General features: G+C 35.7%; 2 protein-coding genes across 4 annotated transcripts in view; one reads left to right on the plus strand and one right to left on the minus strand.

The window, feature by feature from the left end:
- The window catches only part of LOC120633149 (semaphorin-1A), a 516391-nt gene that overhangs the window by 216319 nt on the left and 277932 nt on the right, over positions 1–22140 (minus strand). For 2 of the 3 annotated variants that reach the window (XM_039903276.1, XM_039903273.1), the window contains exon 2: positions 5533–5538. The exons of the other annotated variant lie outside the window; for it this stretch is intronic. In XM_039903276.1, the coding sequence (XP_039759210.1) occupies positions 5533–5538 (6 nt within the window). The remainder of the gene's footprint in view (positions 1–5532; positions 5539–22140) is intronic. 3 annotated transcript variants of the gene reach the window in all.
- On the plus strand, positions 20796–21857 carry LOC120633104 (cilia- and flagella-associated protein 20-like). The gene has a single exon (XM_039903214.1). The coding sequence runs from the start codon at positions 20796–20798 to the stop codon at positions 21855–21857; it is 1062 nt and encodes a 353-aa protein (XP_039759148.1).

Below are 22140 nucleotides of genomic sequence, written 5' to 3' on the forward strand. Positions count from 1 at the left end.
ACCGTAACCTCTAACACGACTAATATTGAAACATAAACCACTCTAAATTAGTAGTGTTTCTTGAACAGGCGCTTAGTCGCTTCATAGCATTAAGCAGTTGACAGTTATTATTTTACCTCGAATATTGGAAACGTTTACCATTAAATTCGAAAATGGAAAAAGGTTTGCGAGCTAGCAATTTCTTATTTCCTGTAATATCTGTACTTTCTTTCTCCTAGACCGAGTATTAAAAGACAATATAGTATAAAAAGACCGGTAAATAATGGTACAAAATTTAAGCACGAACCTTAAACTGAGTAACACTTCAGAAAACCAGCATATTATTTCCGTAAAGTCACACCTTTTTCTATGAACTACATAAAATAAATCGGATACCCATACGAGCAAATATGTAGTGGGTAGAACCGCAAATTTATTGTGCCATTTTTTATCATGTATTATGGGCTCTTCGAAGTTTCGCGTACGGATAATGCCACGATTGAGATAAATTTCAAGGTTTACGACATTCCTAGGTAATTTATATCTATGATAACGACATACACTCTATGAACTGTATTTGAAGATATATATATACCTCGGCTTTAACTCATTCTAACTTATTCTATGTACTTATATTCTTTGAGATATATTTTACAAAGCGAGCGTGTTTGAGTGGTCTTTAATTAGAAATAAGAATTGATGATACATTATGAAAATTAAGCTTAATTTGCTATACTACGCGAAAAGCAGGAGAATCTTTATGATGTTATTTATAATTTCTTCAATCCTTATACTCCACACCAAACAGATCTTCGGAAGAAGAAATTTCAAAAAAAAAAATTACGTTAAATCCCAACACGTACCTCTAACTTTTCTAAGCTTTTGAGCAATAAAACTAACACTTGCTTCAACGGTGCAGGAAAACACCGCGAGGAAACCTGCATACCTGATAATTCTCCATTATGTTCTCAAAGGTGTGGAGTCAACCAATCCGCACTGGTCCAGCGTGGTTGACTATACGTCTTCCCATTGTGGGAGAAGACCCGTGCCTTGTACAAAGCCGGTACCGGGTTGATATGATGATAATGATGATGATAAAAAAAAACACCTTACATTAAACAATTAATTCCACAAACAGTATACGTGGGCAGGAATTAAAAATTAATGCACATCTCATCAACGTTAAACCGAAAATTTGCGAAATTATATCGCAGTAATTTTTAATACAAATCACGTACAGTAAAGCCCGGCCATTATGAATGGCCGTAATAAGTTTAACAATTATTGTGACGCGTAATTTATTTGCCAGTTATAAATACGCGTGAATTCTCGTAATACCGGGTACACCTCGATACCGCGGATACAATAATTACTTGTAGTTCAATCGACAACCCAATTGGTTAAGCCGTTTTACTCTTTTTTTCAAAGTTTTGTATTCCGTACTGCGTGCGTAATGATGGTAGATTAGAATGCAGTTGTCACCACTCCTCGTCTACCCTCCTCTACCTCTACCTACTATCTCGTACGAGGCGCTAAGGGAATATAACGGACAACGGGCAGCAGTTTCTCAGTGCCACTACAACTAAGTCTGCCAAGTGTGGTGATTATGACAAAACTGTCCTGTTGGTAAAGGCTCTTAGTCCAGAAATGGGCTGTTAATGACTAATGATTCCATTTTATCAATATTTCATTATCAGTGGCGTGCATGGGTATGCACAGGGTATGCAAATGATATAAAAAGAAGTAAATCTCAATTACGAGTTATAAAAAACTTAAGGATAGGCATTGTAAGAGTTATAAAAAGCCTAACTGTTACAGTAAATTTATAAAGTGGGTAAATAATTAAACTTTTTATAACTATAACTTTATATTTGCCAGATATTTTTTTAATAATATTTTAATAACAATAATAATTTATTCACAAGAATGTAGGTACATACAGTATTTAAAATGTAAAGAAGTTATTATAATATTTATACAAACAAATGCGTGCCTCACAAATTATATTGGTGTGTATGTAATAAATGTATGTATATTTATGTTCATGACATTGAGTTAGTGGGTATTTTGATATAAATACGACTGCATTATCAATGCACCGCAGTCCGATATGGACTCGAACGATGCAAAGATACCTCCCGGTGTCTTAGTCGTTTATCATACCCTTAAGTATTTATAACTCGTTGGAGTTTTTTTTTAATTTTATATCATCTGCATACCCTGTGCATACCCTCTATGCACGCCAATTACCTTTAATCTTCTCATGTTAAGTTTATGACGACGACGAAAGTTTTAACGATCTCCCTGGCGCAGACGCTTAGTCTTATAAAAAGGAGGTTCTAGGTTCGATACGGCTGAGGCAAGTTGAAAATTATAATTTGTAATAGTCTTAGATCTGGTTTGGTAGGAAGGCTGGGGATGTGGCTAGTATCAACCATTACTAAACTTACCTAACTTGACAAAGACATGCCGCTACCAATTTAGAAGAGTTCTATACGATTCGCGTAGTAACCGATTAATGGTGTGAGCTTACTATACCTTATATACCTACCCCTGATATGGTGTGAGCTTACTTTAACTTACATACTTCCCTATTAGTTTGCAATCATCGTATACTGAAACACATACCAAGTGAGAGATTGCAGACAAAGGCTAACTGGAAGTAGGATCATAAAAAAAATTTGCGTAGAAAGTAGGTATTTCGCGCAATTTTCTTAGATGCATTTGCAACAGGCGCATCGTGTCTTGGTCTCAAGCTGCCATTTGTCGATGTGTATCATCACGGGATTAAGAAACTCACATCAATAAGTAGCTTTCAAAATTCTGTGCACAACGGTACGCGAGAGGCGCGCGAAAAAATTGAAAGGAGACTCAAATATGTCGTCGGAATATTAAATGGGGAAATACTGAATAATGCAGCTGGTGAGTTCCGAATGATATAAGTTATGAGTGCGCGTCGATCGGCTATGTATTGGAGCCCGAAATGGTAATGAGCGGCTTACTTAAAATTGGATAAGTACTTTAATCAGATTTCCTTCTTTAACACTCGTTTTATTCAGTTTATTAAAAATCCTGTAGGACCCTTTACTTTCCAGGATAAAAAGTATCCTTTATCCTCCTTCAAGGTGAATGTAACTTTATGCATGACCCAGATCGGTTTAGCTGTGGAATCGTGCATAGGCAACAAAGGCTACAAAGGCTATATGTTTTAATCCAACAAGAACGTTACTCTGGTGCTTTTCCGGGATAAATCCCCTATGACTATCTCCAGGATGAAGATGCTATATACATGCTGAAATTAGGTTTCAAACAAACAAATATACTATCTGATATATAATACTAACTGTGGCTCGCGACTTAATACACATTGTTTTGGTTTCTTATAAATCCTGCGGCGACCTTTTTTATTCAGAACTAGCGTACCCAGCCCGCTTCGCCGGACTAGAAGATTTATTTTATTTAAACAATAAACTTACATCATATTTTTTTTAATTTAAGTCCCATAATATACTAAATCATTTATTTCTCTCCGTATTCATTCTCTTCTATTCTCTTCTCGAGCGGGTGAAGATCATTATCTACACCCATGTACAACCAACAATAGAATATCATCATAGTAAACAAAAGCTGTATTTGACAGTTTGATAGTTCAAAAATAGGAGTGCTCCGATCGTCACCAAACTTTATAGGATTACTCGCCAGGTCAATCCGGAGATTCCCTGAAAGTTTAATTGAAATCGGTCGAGCCGTTTCGAGCCTATACGGAACATACCCACACACTTTCTATATATACTTTTATATATATAGATATTCATCTTATGGTACACAACATATGTGCTAAATGTCATCAAGATCGGTGAAGTAGTTGGGCCAAATATAGGTAAAAAACAAATAAATAAACAAATACGCTTTCGTATTTACTCTATTAGTATAGATACAATAGACGTTAGTTTGACTAAACTCACGTCATAAGCTTGGTTACAATTAAAATTGATAGAAAATCCGCTACTAAATAGAGTGGCTAACTTGCTCTGAAGACGCGAATTCAAGTTTTAAAGATACTTGTTATCAGAGAAAAGTTAATGATAAAGACCGTCCCAGATCTTAACGGTTCTTATTAACGAGGAAACAAAACGCTTCATACATGTTCGTGTAAGTCCAGTGTTGACGGTGCCTTGCAGATAGATGCAAGGAACGAGCCTTCGGCCCCATGTTCCATAGTACAACCGTATAGTTCAACCGTTGAATGAAAACCTGGGAAAGCATCTAAGTCGAAACATTCATCGATATCCTATAACAGTCCACTGCTGGAATAGGACCTCTCTGAACGGGAGGTTTTTTCTCGTAATCACCACGCTGGGCAGAGGAGTGGGTAATTGCACTGGAGCGTAGAAGTAGCACAGACAACGCTGCTTTGCGTTCTCCATTATATTCTTATATTCGCTCGTACGGCACCCACGGGAAAAGAAAGGGTGGTAACAATGGTTTTCTGATCTGGCGTCACCACATAGAAATATAAAGTTATAAATAAATATAATAAATAAATATACTACGACAATACACACATCGCCATCTAGCCCCAAAGTAAGCGTAGCTTGTGTTATGGGTACTAAGATGACTGATGAATATTTTTATGAATTATATATACATAAATACTTAGAAAATACATATAAACACCCAGACACTGAAAAACACTTAATGCTCATCACACAAACATTTTCCAGTTGTGGGAATCGAACCCACGGCCTTGGACTCAAAAGCAGGGTCGCTGCCAACTGCGCCAGTCGGCCGTCAAAACATTCACGGAAAGTTGAAACATTCCCAACTGTAAAAAAAAGCTAATAGGTAGGCAAAGTAGACACAACACCTTTCAGTCTTGCATTTCGTAAGGAGTTATCTCTGATGATCTTTTAGCAGAGGATTCAATGAATAGAACCATCCCATCCCATATACATCACACCATGCACAATTGAAGCTGCATTTGATACAAGGTAAACTCTAGAGCTGAGTTAGAAAATCTGATTGTAGCTATGTGCAGGTTGACTAGACAATGTGGAATAGACACGTGCCTATTCAAACCAGACCTGTATTCAAGATACGAAATATATGGATATGCAGAATTCGCGAAGAGGCTTAGGAAAGGTTTGCTCATCCTCTGTTATACAACATTGTCATCTTTATACTTGCCGTTCTACACGACTGCGAAACAGAGGAGTAGCAGAGCAACGCGCAGCATACCTTGGCTCCCCAGCATCACTCCCTAAAGCACTTGGCGACCTGGGCGGCCTGCTAAGCTTCTGAAGTGAGCTCGGCTGGCTGGAGTGACTCAGCGGGGAGCCGTACCAGTGGCACTACGTACAACGGTTCCGGCCGACCAAGTACGGAGACAAGCCCAGAGAAAGAAGAGGAAGAAAAAGATAATACAAAAGAGGATAAATGTGTCTCTGTATCTACGATTGTCTCTTGTAGTATTCCAGAGACTAAACGCGTGGGTCGATTGTACCTGTTAAAATTGCTATGTTTCGCATTAAAACTTTTTTTTTATGTGTAAACCTGAAACTACTTTAACAGGTATTTCAAGTTAATTAACGGATTTTTATTTCCTACTGAAATAAGATATACTGCACCGCGGGTTAATGGAAAAGGAATTAGAGGAGAAAAGAGTGACAATATCCACATGGCTCCAGTGTGTAGTCTTTATCGGTAACTATGAAATGTTTTTCTTGGTAGCTTGAATTCACAGCTTAACTGTGGGACAAAGCAGATTAAAAAAGTTATTCCCTAACTCCGGTCAGGTACTAAGGATTTCTTGTCAGAAAAATCCAAGACCTAACAATTTTTGGACCGACCCAGGTTTCGAAACCTCTTGTATTGTTTTACAATAACTTAAACGTAGGCTACGTTTAAACTCATAAACTATAATTCGCACAGATAAAGCTTAATATGTAAGATGCTTTATCTAACAATAATATGTAGCCGAGTATGTGTATATAAAAAGGCGGTACTGAATACAATTATTCAGTACCGTCATAATAGATCAAGAACAATCGAAATGATGCAGAAACCGCTTTGCTAATACATTCACCTCTAAAAAAAATTGTAATGTTTTTATATCAATCAAATAAAAAAGAGTAAATTTGTTACAAAAATAATGCCCGTTTTGTTAGTGGAAACGCCTACTAAGAGAAGATTCCTACGCGTGCATTTACCTTTCACTACACTAAATTGTCCATGATTCTTGTCACAGAGTGCGGTATTTTGTGTTTGTATCATAAACATTTAAATTTTCTCATAGCCTTAAGGTTATTAAAAACAAAAACGAATTTATATCTTTTATAACATTACGGACCCTCGAATCGTTGTCGTAACTTAAGATGGTGCCTAACGTGTTGGTGAAACCTTTTTTTTTCTCTACCCATCACCCAAATCAGTAGGCTTCCGACTTAAGCGTGGTTTAGTGAAATCGGGCATTTTTAATTTACATTACAAGTAAAGTAACTTCGCAGTTACTAAAATAAGACAGCAGCAGGTCTGACTTCGTAGCAATGTAGCACTCTGCGTAACTCGTAGTGCTACGCGGCTGTCAGGTAGATTAAGGTTTTTTATTAATCTCGTAGCGGTCCCAAATTTCTCAGGGTGTGAAGTATGCTTATATATGCCTGTCTCCAGCTTTGATAGGCTAGAGATATAGTCTAATATCGTAGCTGGCTTACCTGTTAGAGGCATCGCAGCTATACTTAACCCATACATATAATTGCCTTCTTCGCGGCATCGTACTGGAACGCTAAATTTCTTAGCGACACGTCTTCACGACAGGGTGTTAGTTAAACACAGCCGTAGCTAGATACTAACTTATTTTATTCCCCCAGTGTCATTCGGATAGCTGTTTTATACATATTTCAATAAAGATTTAAATAATAATAATTATTACAAAATTTCAACTTATGTCGTTTTAAATAAATAATATTCTATTGTACATTAAATAAATGAAAGCACTATACATAGTCCTTCAAAGTAACAAACGCGCGGCTTTCAATAAACCTTAAGCGTGAATATAAAAGCATAATGGCCCTAAAGGGTGTTTACTGCCTCCACTTACCATCTAATGGACCATGCACACTTTATAAAAGAAAATTGCATTTGCCAGATGAAAATTCCAAACCTTTTCTGCCTTTATTACTAGATTGCGAGAATAGTAATGTACTTTTTGTGTATGTATTTCTGTGTGTCTTTTTATTGCCCCGTGGAGCCTTGCAGTCTTTAGAGCTTGACAAATGTGGATAAAAAGTATTAAACTTTAGAGTTGATTAGTTATGGTAGAGAAACTTTTTATTTAAATATGGTAACATTGAAAAAAGTAATTCCGTAGAGTAACACTTACCACCAGGTGAGATTGCAGTCAAGGGACTGCAATCTCACCTGGTGGTAAGTGATGATGCAGTCTAAGATGGTAGCGGGCTTACCTGTTAGGGAGTACGGCAGTTATATTTAACCCATACCTCTAATCTACGCGACATCATAGCGGAAAGCTAAACCGCTTGGCGGCACGTATTTGTCGGTAGGGTGATAACTAACCACGGCCGAAGCCGACAAGCCGGGACCGGACAAAATTATGGTATAGATTTTCTTCAAACCTATTTTTTTAAAACATCTTAAATAAATTATTTAAACAAGTAATGAGTTTCAACTCAACGAAAGCTTTCGGGATAATTTCATAATATTGCATAAACGATAAAAAAGCTTCTGTATGAATTGCAGATTGCCTTCAATAATATTTATTTCTCTAGAAATCAGAAAGTAGAAATTAAGGTAGTTTTGACTTTATTTTGACTTTAAGACAGCTTATTTATTAAATCAAGCTAGTGAGTTACTAAATGAAACTTTGAAAACAAGATTTTATAAATTCTATATAAAAATCCTTTAAAATGCATCACATCGCAGTAGATTATATTACGAAGGGTCCTTTCACATATCATTAACTTTTTACGGGGCAGTTCACCTTACTAACTTTTAATATGTTTAATCGGAGTGAGATGTTAGGATAGGATTACTGTTTCTATTGTTTACGGTTGTGAAGAGGTTTTTACTGAATAACGTTTTGATGCAGTAGATTTTAATGAGTTGAGAATAATCAAGTGTTTTTTTTATTAACAAAAAATATATTTTTACTATTTCCAGTGGCATAACTAATGTAAATACAGTGTAAAGAAGAATCTTGTGTTAGCAATAAAAACCTGGTTATTATGTACTCTACGCTATATCACTACAAACGTCACTTCAAGATTTATCATAATTAAATTGCTTGGATGTGGGCCATCTGCTTGGACCGTCATTATAAATAAAAAAAAAAAGCTTTATGAACCGTCCTTCCACGTAAATCGTTGCTGTACGGTGTAGTTTATCGTTAAGCACCGGCCTACATACTTGTTTATGTATGTGTAAGTAAAATTTGCCTTTATTCCAATAAAAAAAACATAGTTTCCTGACCGATTTCGGCCCCAGTTCCAGAAAGGTTTTCACAAGTGTGTGCACATAGCACACGAACACTAAATCGCTTAGCGGCCCGTCTTTGTCGCTAGGGTGGTAACTAGCCACGGCCAAAGCCTACCACCAGACCAAACCAGTGAAAATTTAGAAATTATAAATACCCAAATTGCCCCCTTCGTGCATTGAACCCTGGACCTCCTTCTTTACTTCATAGCGCTCACTGTTGCGCCAGGGAGGTTGTTGACCCACTGGGCTATCAGCGCTTCAGAAACGTTGAGTACACCACACTCTCTTTTTTCTCACTCTCATACCCCAATGGAACAGCAGATCCGACACGACCGGAAAGAGATCAGGCGCAAGATAGACAGCTTAACTCAGTCTTCGGGCTGGTTCTAAGATTCTCTTGATAAAAACACACAATCCATTGGCTCGATCCCCGGATCGAACTCAGTACCAGTTGAATATAATAACCACTCGACCAACGAAGCAATTGTAGGCACTAGTCAGAGTAGAGTACAAAACTTTGTTTTTGGTCTCCGTAATCCACGTGTTTTTGACATGACAACGTCTTATAATTCGATGGAGCCGGCTGCACGCACGAAAAAACATGACAACATGCGGCGTTACCTCGCTCTGAGGCGTTCCATTTAAGACTTGAAGTGCAAGCGAGAGCGCGGAACGAGCGACAAAGAGGCACAATCGGCCTCCGCGCTCGGCAGCGTTCGACATCTGTCTCTCTCTTGCTTGAGTGAGCGATGCGTCCGCGTGGACAGCTGCTATACAATAATACATTTACATGTTTTCGTCAAGTATGAAGTGCAGTGAAAAGTGAATGTGGTGTCAATTGTTTATAGCAACGATGATGATAGAAACTATGTACATTGTAAAAAAAAATGACATAATTGTATTTATGCGTACAAATAAATGTAACTTGATCAATTCAATTGTGATTTCAATCTATCTACTTTCTATATCCATACAAAATATCTATGAAACAAATAAAATTTAAATTTTCTTTTAAAAAATGCAACCATTCCATCAGTATTCTCTTATGACGTTGTCACGTTTAACTATCGTCAGTAAACCGAATTTACAGACAATCGATTTGTTTTTTTTAATTATATTTCGCAAGATATCCACCACTGTTTTTGTGTTAATGTACTCAAATTCTTAAATAAAAGATACACAGAAAGCCTTGCGAATTCATGACATGTCCACACTCGTTTATTTATGACTAGCGTTGGCGTGAAACCAAGCAGCACTCATATCTTCAAACATAATGCAACACACGTTCTTGCTAAAGATAAAATTGCATGAACAATAAACAGTATTCCATAATAGGGTACATGAAATCTTATTATACAAGTCTGGTCATGTAACCATCCAAATAAAACTATTGGTAAACTTTTATTAAGGTACTTTTGTTTCAGATATTTTTAATACTTACTTAATTTCAGTACATGCTCCTGCAAAAGATATTTCAATGTATGGTAACGTAAGGTGCAGAATACCCTCTAAGAGATGCGTAGCATTCGTAGCGGTAGACACGGAAGTAAATAGGTAAATACTAACTTTTCTAAGTTATGTGCGCTTTAAGTAATTAAAGTATTACTTGCTTCAACGGTGCAAGACAACATCGTGAGGAAACCCTCATGCCTAAGAGATCTACATAATGTTCTCAAACTTGGTGGAGGCCACCAATCCGCTCTGGGCCAGCGTGGTGGACTACGGCCATAACCCCTTCTCATTGTGGGAGGAGACCTAGGCCGGGAATGGATTGATAATTACTATAAAATAAAAATAAAAACTTTTCGTCACGTCCTTTAGTTAATACAGGCGAAACCACGGGGAATAAGTTTAACATAAGTATGAAAATCTGTACAAACAATATTTCACTTAAGCACACATTTGATTAAGTTGCGCTAGAACGTATGTAGTAAATATAGTCATGATTATGTTTTCGCCGGTTAATAATGGGTTCTGGCACGATACCAAGCAACCAACGCCTACTTCGCTGATATCCAACGATTTTATACTTAAATAAGTTATTTGAAAATTATATCACTACCTACTCGCTGTACATTCACTACCTAAAAATAACAAAGCTGCAGAGTTAGTTTTTCTGTTTGTTTCAACCAGCTTATCTCTGGAACTACAAGACAAATTTCTAATTTAAATTTCAACCTCATTCTACATTAATTCTTTAAATTACATTCCAAAGGGGGATGAATTATTGTTATAACAGGGGATAGATTCATTATCAATGAGTTTGTTTATATGCTCTTTACTCTGGAACTCCAGCCAGATAAAAATAAAAATTTTGCTTTTGATAACACAACTCCTAAGATAACCTATCCCTAGAGCTACGCGATGCTGTAGAGTACAGACATGTAAACTCTCGGACAAATTTTTGTATGGGAAAAAGAAAACTATCAGAATTCGTACGCGAATGAAGTCGCAGGGAACTGGTAGTTAATACATTGTATTTAACTAATAAGGAGTAAACTTTGAACTTTGAAACGCATTCTATTTATAAATATATTAGGTAAATCATTCTAATTAGATATGTTTGTTTTAACGGCGGGGTATAAAGTATTTTTTCTCTCCCGTCTTATAATGTAAACACGCTTTTCATTATTTTTAGTTAATTTAAAATTGTCTGTTTTTATTAATTTGATTACATTTGTTTTTTTTTATTATTTCTAAATCATACTTTACACTAAAAATTAATGAAAAGATTGTTTACATCAAAGAACCTGGGTAAGCAGTAACGGCATTCTAAAAGTATTAATAAATCGATGCGACTCTCCAATTTACAAGCTGTATTTTAAACTCCACGTAGGGCTGCCTGGACGCAGAAATTCTAATTTGCAACTTTTTGTATATTGTATATTAATTAAATTAAATAATAATAATAATAATATTTCATGTAAGTTTTTATTTTATTTAGTTTAGTTTTTAATTATTCTGTTACGTAATAGTGTAGATGGGTTGTATATATAGTTACCAAATAAAAAAAAAAATTATAAGAGAAGTTATAAATAATGGAGAGTAAATTACTATTATCAATCTATCTATCTATATATATAAAAGAGAAAGTGTGTGGGTATGTTCCGTATAGGCTTCGAAACGGCTGGACCGATTTCAATGAAACTTTCAGGGAATCTCCGGATTGACCTGGCGAGTAATCCTGGTAAATTTGGTGACGATCGGAGCACTCCTATTTTCGAACTTTCAAACTGTCAAATACAGCTTTTATTTACTATGATGATATTCTATTGTTGGGTGTACATGGGTGTGACGTAAGTTTATTGTTTAAATAAAAAAAGCAAAATCTAGCCCGGCGAAGCGGGCTGGGTACGCTAGTAGCCTATAACAGTCAACTTAAGTCCTCTTCAAACGGGAGAGTTTGCTCATCAGCCCACGCTGGGCAGACGGTTTGGTAATCGCAGAACAATGGTAGTAGTATGTTATCCGTAATAATTCCTTAGTCACCTAGTACTAGGACTCCTGCGGGAAGAGGAGGGGTGGTGAAAACTGTATTCTGATCTCCCGTCAGCACACGGCACAAGTTATAATTTGGTTAAAATACGTCTGTTGATTTTAATTTTAACACCATTGGCCATAAGTGAACCAATAATTTATAACACAATGAAAAGCTGTAGCAGAGGGACAGACAGACTGGACAAAGTGTAAACACACAAGTAAACTGGTAGTAAAATTTCATGAAATCGGTAAACAAGGAGTATCAATTATAGCGAAAGGTTGATCTTTGATTCTTGCTGCTTTATCTAATGGTACCTTAAATTACAATTATACCAAAATACGTCTTTGACATTCTCTTTCTTCATCTTTAATGCAGCAATAAAGCAATAATGTAAAGAAAGCTTCCTTTTAATAATTGAAACTAAGAAAACTCAAAATAAATGTATTTTCTTATGGCAGAACATAAAAATTCTGTCCGGGCAATAGTTAAAATAACATCTAAAATTATTATAACAGAAAAGTCTTCCATTTTTCTTACTAATTTTTATCTTAATGTTAAGTTGGCAAGAAATCTCCACTTTCTTGCAAGAACTTGGCATGTTCGTGAGGTTAACGTTATAAGTTAGAATAGCTATCGCTTGGGCCAAATTTATGATTCAATAAACTTTTTAGGATACTTTTGGCAAGTATACAGCAAATTCAAATTTGTTTTATTCGAGAATGGCGGCTAAGAGAAATCCTAAAAGTTATAGAAAAAATTAAAATCGATAAATGATTACTCTAGGTAGAGATCACGACAGTACGTGAAGATTGGCTGGATGAAACGGGCGTTGAACCGTTTTGTAACCCTATCGAAACTGTACCGTGTTGGTGATGATTATTGATGATGATAATACTTAATGCTATTTCAGGCTAAAGTAATCAAAAAATGTATTGCTATTAGGTATGATCAGCGGGTGTACAGGAGACCTAGAATTTCTATGTAGTTTATGTCAGCAAGTAAAGTTTAGATGTATTACTGACTAACGATAGCCTGCGTCTTGGTCACTGCAGAATTTGTTATCCTCTGTGTGACTACCGAACGGCCGACTGGCGCAGTGGGCAGCGAACCTGCTTTCTGAGTCGTGGCCGTGGGTTCGATTCCGACAACTGGAAAATGTTTGTGTGATGAACATGAATTTTTTTCAGTGTCTGGGTGTTTATCTGTATATTATAAGTATTTCTGTGTATTATATTCATAACAATATTCATCAGCTGTCTTAGTACCCATAACACATGCTTAGCTTACTTTGGGGCTAGGTAGCGATGTGTGTACTGTCGTAATAAAAAAAAAACTAAAAAACATCTTCGAAATAGATTTGCTCTTTCCGCAATAACTCCGTTTAGTCTTCTACATAACTGAAGGTGCTCAAGCTACCTGGGGAAATTCCTGTCAAATGGATCAGCCATTCCGAAGAGTCCAGTCAAACAGATTGACTCTTCGGAAACTTTACTCATATTCTTAATTTAAAGAGCTTTTAAATTAAGAATATGAGTAAAGTAAGAGAGTTATTGCAAAATCTCAGGCTGTCACTTAAAATTTGCTTGTTTGTTTAGTAAAATAGAAATTGTTTGACAACCTCCCTAGCGCTGTAGTGAGTGCTGTGATCCTATATGTGGGAGGTTCGCGAAGTGATTAAACGTTTCTGTACGATGCCGCGTAAAAACCGATTAGGGGTATAGGTTTAACTAATTGCCATACACCTTAAATTACGTACGTACCCCTTAAATTACTTGGTATTAAAGGTACGTGTCTTCTATCTGAGAGTGCATCACCACTCACTTATCACCAGGTGAGACTATATTCAAGGACAAACTTTTTGTAAAATTATAAAAAAATAACTTTATCGCTGTAGCTTTTAACTAAAGCATATTATCCAAAAGTATAAAAAAATACTAAAAATACAAAGAATGTTTTCGAACAGCTTGGCTGATCCTTTTTTTTTCTTCTGTCTTTAGATGAGTTGATTAAACGCGGTGTAATATATTGCATTTTTTTAAGCAGTAAAAATTTATAAATTTTACCTATAAGAATCCCTAACTACTTTAGGTTTCAGAAAATGTGAGCAATAAGCTTTATTGTAACATTTTCAATAAAAATAAAAATAACAAAACATATTTAGTACGTAAGAGCATAAAAATTAAGCGTATCATAAATATTTGATGTAGGTCTAAATGTGTGCTCCTATACTATCTTCATTTTCAGCAGGGTTAGCCCCAAATGGGATATTACAGCCCATAAATTGTTATTATACCACGTCGATAGTACTTTAAGCTTTATCGATCCTCTAGGAGCAAATTGGCCGACTTATTTCGCATTTTCCATCATAATACCGTTACATCGCTCTCTGAGGGAGAACACGGTGCTTATAGCAATTTATTCAGCGTGGATGGACACAAACAGTGTCCCTTTAATCGACATTCTGTATTTACGAGGCAAGTAAGAATAAAAAATGCAGCTTGAGTGAAAAACCCAAGCGTTCAACATAGAGGTGACTTTGTAAATGAAGCAGAATTTGTTTGCCTTTGTCTTGATTGAAGCACATCGCATTACGCCAGACAAAATTCAGACCTAAGTCTGTTTTTCGACCAGAAATATGCTAAGCTGTCTAGCAGTGTACTAAATCTACCAATTATCATGATTATCAAGGTTTTAAGCCTTAGTCGGAGCGACCAAGTGCGGAAAATTATGGAGAATTTAAATTATCTCAAGGATGGATGTTTGCTAATTTTTTTTCATCACCGTTAGAGGTAATATAACGCTTACAACTCCGATTACACAGATAGATAAAGTCGCACCATAAGCTTTCGGTATTACCTTTCTCGAAATCACAGTTTCTGGTACACAAATAATAAATAAAATAAATAAATAAAGTCTGTAAGAAAATAAAACATTTTGTATTAAATGCGAATGGCAGCAATTTTATTTATTAGTACATCAATCTTGGTTGTTATATAGTGCGTCTTACAGCAAATATTTTCAGCTCGACGAACGACGCAGCCGGCCCTTTTAATTATCCACATTCCGGGTGGACAAATAGTCCGCCGGCTTTCTGCCCCGGATATTAATTTCGATACATTGTCCTCGCCCGGCGCTGGAACGACTCCCATTATTTTGGGCCCGCAAGAGTCAAAACTCGATTTAAGCCGTTTCTATCAAAGATTTAAATTAAAATAATTTCGTACGGTTTTTATAAGCGGGATTAAAATTTTATTTATGAATAGTTGTTTTCCGCGATTTCGTTCTTGTTGAAATTTTGATGTCTATACCAATGTTATTGTCTGTCCCTTTAATATATAACTATGCAAAAAAACCTGTCGATCTCTTGCTCTGTGATAAACAAAAAAAAATATATGCTATTCCAAACTAGAATCTATTACTGTGCTAAATTTTAGCCAGTTTCATTCACCCGTTCCTTTGTGATTGAATAACAAACCATCATTCGCAATTATAATATTAGTATCTAATAAACGGCTATGTTGTTTTAGAACATATGCTTGGATCGGGATACATTCCGTGTAACGAATTCGGGCTTCTTATGAGATCCACGTGTAAAAAATAGGTATATAAAAGAAAGTTGTGTTAGTTACACCATTTATAACTCAAGAACGGCTGGACCAATTTTTATGATATTTGATTATTTGCATTCCTCTTAGACCGGAATAGGATACTAAGTATTAAAATATAACATTCATCAAAAAAGAAATGATCCGCAGTACGAAGTTCGCCAGGACAGCTAGCAGTATATATAAAATTAATAGATATATATGCTCAATATGACATACCCACTCCCATAAGGCAACTAATATTAAAATATTATGCCTGTATTTTAATATTATAATATACTACTATAATGACTAATAAAAAATAATATTATTTATTCATTTTTTATTAGTCATTTTATTATATTTTTGTGTACAACAAAATTTACTTTCAATTCATAACACTTATTATTTCCTGATAATTCAGTGATAATAGAATTGCTTTATTCATTCGTTTACATGCTCGAAAGCAATTTGAAATCTATTATTTGAGGATAAAGTCATAATAAGACAAAACGAAAACCGTAAAGGATACAATTCAACTTCAAACGGCACCGCTGAGATATTGTTTAAGATAAAGATTATTTATACAGTGTCTTATTTCCCGAATCCAATTTCCGCGTGAATACACGGGCTGGCTGTAAATAACGCAGACAAAGCTTTGCAAGAATCGCGCACCGTTCGATACATTATGCAGGCCACGCTTCGTTGCGCCAAGCAATGAGCTCTGTAAATATACCCGGTACATCTGAAACGGCGGTTTTCTACTTTCTAACATTTCCAGTTGAACATTGAAGTATACCCTTCACAAAACACAATTCAGCGTTCAAGATGTTTCACAGTCAGCAAGGAGTAGAAAAAATTATATCCCGTACCCCGTACCGTATAAAATTAACGTGTCCACCTGCGATTCAATATTTAGATATTATTTCCACTTGTGCGCCAATGTTCGGAGTCTTGATAAAGCAGTGGGACAAGATAAAATTTCTTGATCCTTTCCCATGCGAGATAAATGTCTCCTGGCCAGGCTAGCCATGCAGGTCAGACAAATGATATCTTCAGCCCCACCCCCAGATGGCTGCAGTATTTCTCGGCCGTCCATTAAACTAAGATCATATTTATAGTATTTGGCCAATTGACGCAGTACACAGCGACCCTGCTTTGTGAGCCCAAGGCTGTGGGTTCGATTCCCACAACTAGAAAATGTTTGTGTCATGAATATGAATGCTTTTCAGTGTTTGTAGATTTATCTGTATATTATAAATATTTATATATATTATTCATAAAATAAATTTAGTTTGGGGTTAAATGTCGATGTGTGTAACGTCGTATAATATTAATGAATTTATTTTAAAAACAGTTCCGTAACCGATGGGTATCAAAGGGAGTTATTATTAACTCTTCACTTTCCGTCTATCTCTCCGCGAGCTGCATCAGTAGAGAGCGAGTAGAGTCTGCGTCACGCAGAGAGATGTTATTTTTGCATGATGTGGATTTTTGTGCCGCTAATATAAATACCTAATGCCACGGTACGTACTAATACAACAAAAGTTGAAAAATAACGGATCGCATAAGTTCATAATACAACTTACGGTACAATAACTCGCACGGTTATTACTAACAAAAAAAAAAGTTCAACTGATTGTCTATAATTTGAATTCAACATAATGATATTATGACTTAATACTTGTCGAGAATTAATTATTTTCCGTGTTTTGATTCAAAGTAAAATTCATTTCTGTCAAGTAGGCTTAGTTTAAAAGCTTTTTTGAATTGTTAAGGTTCTCGACGCAAGGTATTATAAAAAGTTTTTAAATGCATATTTCATTTGAAAAAATCTTAATTTTGTATATTACCTAAACTCTTTATATATTTCAGAGCTTCGTAATTAACCCCAAAACCCTATAGTTTTATTGCTACTTCGTTGAATATTGTGCCAATGAATAGGTTGTAGTACCTAGATGGGCCTATTCAGGAAAGTTTTGAGTGGGTTTCGGCTTAGCGAGTTAATTTCTGCTCCATCCGGGTCTGATTCTCGGACAATGGGATAAAATCGATTTACCGCTCCTAAACTTGTTTGAAAATTCAAGCGGAATCGAACCCAAAACAGTATTGATATCTTTCCCTTTAGTAAATCTATAAAGTTATTGCGTTCCTCACAGGAGATAACAATATAATTGTAGGTGTAAAAGGAGTGCCGACTACGTAGTAAAATAATGAGTCCATTTCGTGTTATATACAACGTGTAAATGAAAACCGAAATAATACTTCACAGGCATTAAAGGTACATTATGTACTGTCTCAAAGACTTATGCGTCAAACTGAAAACCTAATAGTTTTTTAGTAAACCACTGCCATAGTTTTTACTGTAAGAAATCAGATACAGCCCTAAAATCACATGCAAAATGAAGATCATGTGAATCCTGTCACTTTATTAGGTACGTGTCGCGTAGCGTAGGTACTATGTGTGTGTGTCGGTCTGTTATCTTCAATAGGGTTGTCGTAAGTAAATGCTTAGAATATTTTGAATTCATTTGTATGTTGTTGTTTTAAGATTTTTACAGGGTTTTCCTTATGAAATATACTTATGCATCCTTAAATATTATTTCAAATTCTGTTACACGTTCTATACTTAGTTGTTTTGAAACGGTTGTACATTTACATGTGGATGAGGCAGTCTTGCTTATTATATTATATTTATATGTTCTATCTATCTTTCTAGACACGTAGGTGTTCAAGACTTCCGAGGCTTCCGAGTATCGCCACGGAGAGCATCTTAAGCTGTCGGTCTTAGTTATAGTACCACTAACATGTGATTATAACCGAGGTGTGGCATGTCCATGTGTAACGTCATCAGGCTGATGATGATGGTGAATGATAATGGTGTTTCACAGTGATCAATTGTGGATCATAATGGTTTTCGTGGTTAAAATGGACAGCATCACGGATGGAAGCTTTTCTGTTGTGTTTTCCGCGTCATTAGTTTTGAGAGATTGTCGCGATAACTTCATAACAAACGAGGCATTCCCCTAAGATATAAAAACACAGCAAAAAAGTCATATAAGAGGCGATCGCATCGTCTTATTAGCTACACGTCGTCACAACTCAATGCATCCTTATAGTTACAAGCGGAAGGCACTATTTCATACATTGTGTCCTTCTTTTTTGGCTCCTCTCTGGGGCGCGTGTAGGAAAAGTCGTGACAGAAACGTTATTTTCGTTACAGGCTGTGTGAGCGAGCGTTGGTTGTGGGCTTGCGTGACATATTTTTCTAGTGTCGAGGATGACAAATGGGAAGATAAATCACAGCGAAAGGCAGCTTTTCTTTCAAAAGTTTTATTTCTGCGTATTCTTTGGGCTTTTTATGTCGCCCGACAGTCTCGTTTATTTTTTTGCGATTCACTGTGTCTAACCGCAGACCTATGTGACGTCTGACATTAAATTACTTTCTTATAGGTCACGTTTTGTGTGCGCTAATTTATAACGAAATGTTATATAAATCATGGCGACAAGACGAATTGTGTCTTTTTATAAAGAGTTATGTTATTTTTCACAAAAGAAGACAGAAATAAATACATTGGTTTATAATATAGAGTCTAATTTACTCCAACAAATACATAGAAGATTTATGGTGAAATCATGTGTGGCTGTTTCATTTCATCTGTCCGCAATTTTAGATTTGATTATGTTTGTTAACTCCGTTTTGTATTTCAAGGCTCTTCAAACAAAACATGATATAAAGTAAAGATTACTGACTTACCAAACAAAAAAATAAATATTAAAATCGGTTTGTAATTGGCGGAGGAATCGCGTAATAATACAAAAACACATACAGTAAAATTGAGAAGCTCCTGCTTTTTTAAAGCCGCTTAAAAATAAACTAATATGGCATCGATGTAAAAATTATAACAAGAAACGTTTTGATACCATAATCATCGATCCCAACCATAAAGTTAATCAGCAGACGGGAGCTTGGTATAAAATGATAAAAGAGGGGATTTGTTGTAAGCGTTCATTTCCGCCGGCGCCAGTTCGTTATATTCGGCTGCGCCCTGACGAGACGCCCATTACCACTCCGACAATGGAAACTTGCACGGAATAAAGGAATATTTACTCTAGTACCAGACATGGTTTTATTCGTGGATTTGCTCGTGTGAGGGTTAACTTGGACTCAACAAGTCCAAATTAAGATGCAAACAATATGTGACTCAATTTTTTGTCGTATAACAGCGACCCATGTCTACTACTCGACAATATCGTCATCATCAGCATAAACCTATAACTGGACAACTACAGGGCAGTGGTCTCCTCTGAGAATGAAAACGGTTGCGTATGTCTAAATTGGTTAAATTTCTACTACTGATTAATAATTAGATCAATAGTTTAGTGAACAAGAAGGAACCCTTATAGAGTGGGGCAACGATTAACTTTCAGAACTACAAAACTCACATGTTCCGCCCAGGATCAAAGCTACCTCTTTCCAAAAGAAGTCAAGATCGGTAAAGCTGTAAAACCTTGCATAAGAAACAAGGTTTGGCAACACCTTAAAACATCGATCAATCGTTGATTGACTATTTCTGTTAATGTAAGTGTAATGATAATTTATCTACGTTAAAATGTTGTTGTTACTTGATTGAATAAAAAAACATAAAGCCTACTTACTTGAATAAAGTAAAAACAGAGGGTATTTACTTTATTCAAGTCACAAGGCTTATATCCCTATCCTTGAATAAAGTAAGCTTGGTTTCGGTATTAATATTTCTTAGATCTGAAACAGCGAATATAAGTTCAATTACTTTTTTTTAAACATAATGAAAGTTGGTCGCAGTTTAATTGAATGTAAAAGTATCTTGTTTTGTTTGAACGTACTCGTTTTTATCAGCTCGTTTTGTATATGTAATATGTGTAAGTAATGTATTTCACGTGTTTCAAATAAATACTTACGAACATTGGTTTAATATGTTACTTAACTCACTGAATACGAATTGACTTGGATTCAGTGTTACCTTCTTGCTGGTGTTTTACTTATTGAACAGCAATCATCATTAGCCTAAGAACAATGAAAAAGAAATTAAACACTCTATTCTCTATGGCACTTTGTACGCGAAAAGTTACTTGAAAACAACGTCACGCATCAAACATTTATGTCAAATATTTCTTAGTAAGTAATACTTATAAGCGATTGGAAAAGTAACATATTAAATCAATGCTTTTCTATAAAACTAAAAATATGACTTGCTTGTAATATTGTTACTTCAAATATGTATAGGAATTGTTATCAAGGTGGAATGCTGACGGTGTTCTATAGCGTGGGCTCGAAACCTTTAGCATTATGGGATATGCACATCCGAAATGGCTACGTGACGAGGTTTTTAGATCAAGATATCAAGTCCATGGTATTAGAGATAGGTGGAGATAATGTAAGTACAACGTACATCACTTGCCCAAAGGACAACAAAGTATTAGGTATCACGTTACCTTTTTTAGTTATGATAGTGAAAAATTTGAAAAAATATTTTACATTCGAAGTCACTATACTTGATGAAACCGGTACTCGCAGGCGATTTCGTGTGTCCAATTTTCAAAGCAGCACTCAAATATTGCCACTTTGTACTGTTATGCCCATCGGCCTCTCAGATGGATGGAATCAAATCCAATTCAATTTGGCGGAATTTACTAGACGCGCTTACAAAAAACAATATGTTGAAGTTCAGAAACTTAAAGTTAATGCAAATATTCGACTAAGGCGAATTTACTTTACGGAGCGACTTCTTCCGGAAGACGAATTACCGGCAGAGTACAAATTATTTTTTCCTTTATCTAATGCACCGAAAGGTAAGAACGCTATTCATGCAAAACCTCTTGATAAGGAAAATATAAAAACTTCTACATCGCAACAATTAACTGAGCATCCCTTACAGCCTGATACAAAGGTTGATAGTTTGAAATCTTCTGAAATTTCAATTCATTCTTTAAAGAAACAACCATCCCATGAATCTAAAAATAATGTTAACACCGAAATAGAAAATACTGAAGACATAGAAGAGACAATGAAAACAGCTGATAGTCTAGATAATAAAGGATGTGAAGGAGAAAACCTTGTCGAAGATATCGTTACCGAAACACAAGCAGTGGAGACTATGGAAACAACTGCGGCTGGAACAGAAACTACTGTTCTAGATACAGTTCCGTCAGAGAGTGATGCTATAGAAGCAAATCCTGCAGAAACTTACATCACGGAACCAGTTCTTGTAGAAACAGATGCTACACAGACTCCTGTTACTGAAATAATTGAAGGAGCAGTAAATACTGTTGAAAAATAATGTTGTTTTTAGGTTTGCGTACCAGAAGGGTGCCAATGGGGCGCTATTGCTGTACTCCGCTGTCGACATGTACGAATTTACATGGGATTTCATGAACCGTAACAGGTAGAGAAGTGAAATTTTCTCAGATTATTTATTGTTACTACCGCTATAACAAATAATAATAAACATTAAAAAGAGTTGAAATTTATAGGTTCCCCTTACAAGAAACGTATTTTTTTTCGTTTTTTGTAGAGTTTCATATTGAACTTTGGTACGGCACTCTTTGTGTGTTTAACTCGAA

Source organism: Pararge aegeria, chromosome 21 (assembly GCF_905163445.1).
Source record: "Pararge aegeria chromosome 21, ilParAegt1.1, whole genome shotgun sequence".
Classification (NCBI taxonomy): Eukaryota; Metazoa; Arthropoda; class Insecta; order Lepidoptera; family Nymphalidae; genus Pararge; species Pararge aegeria.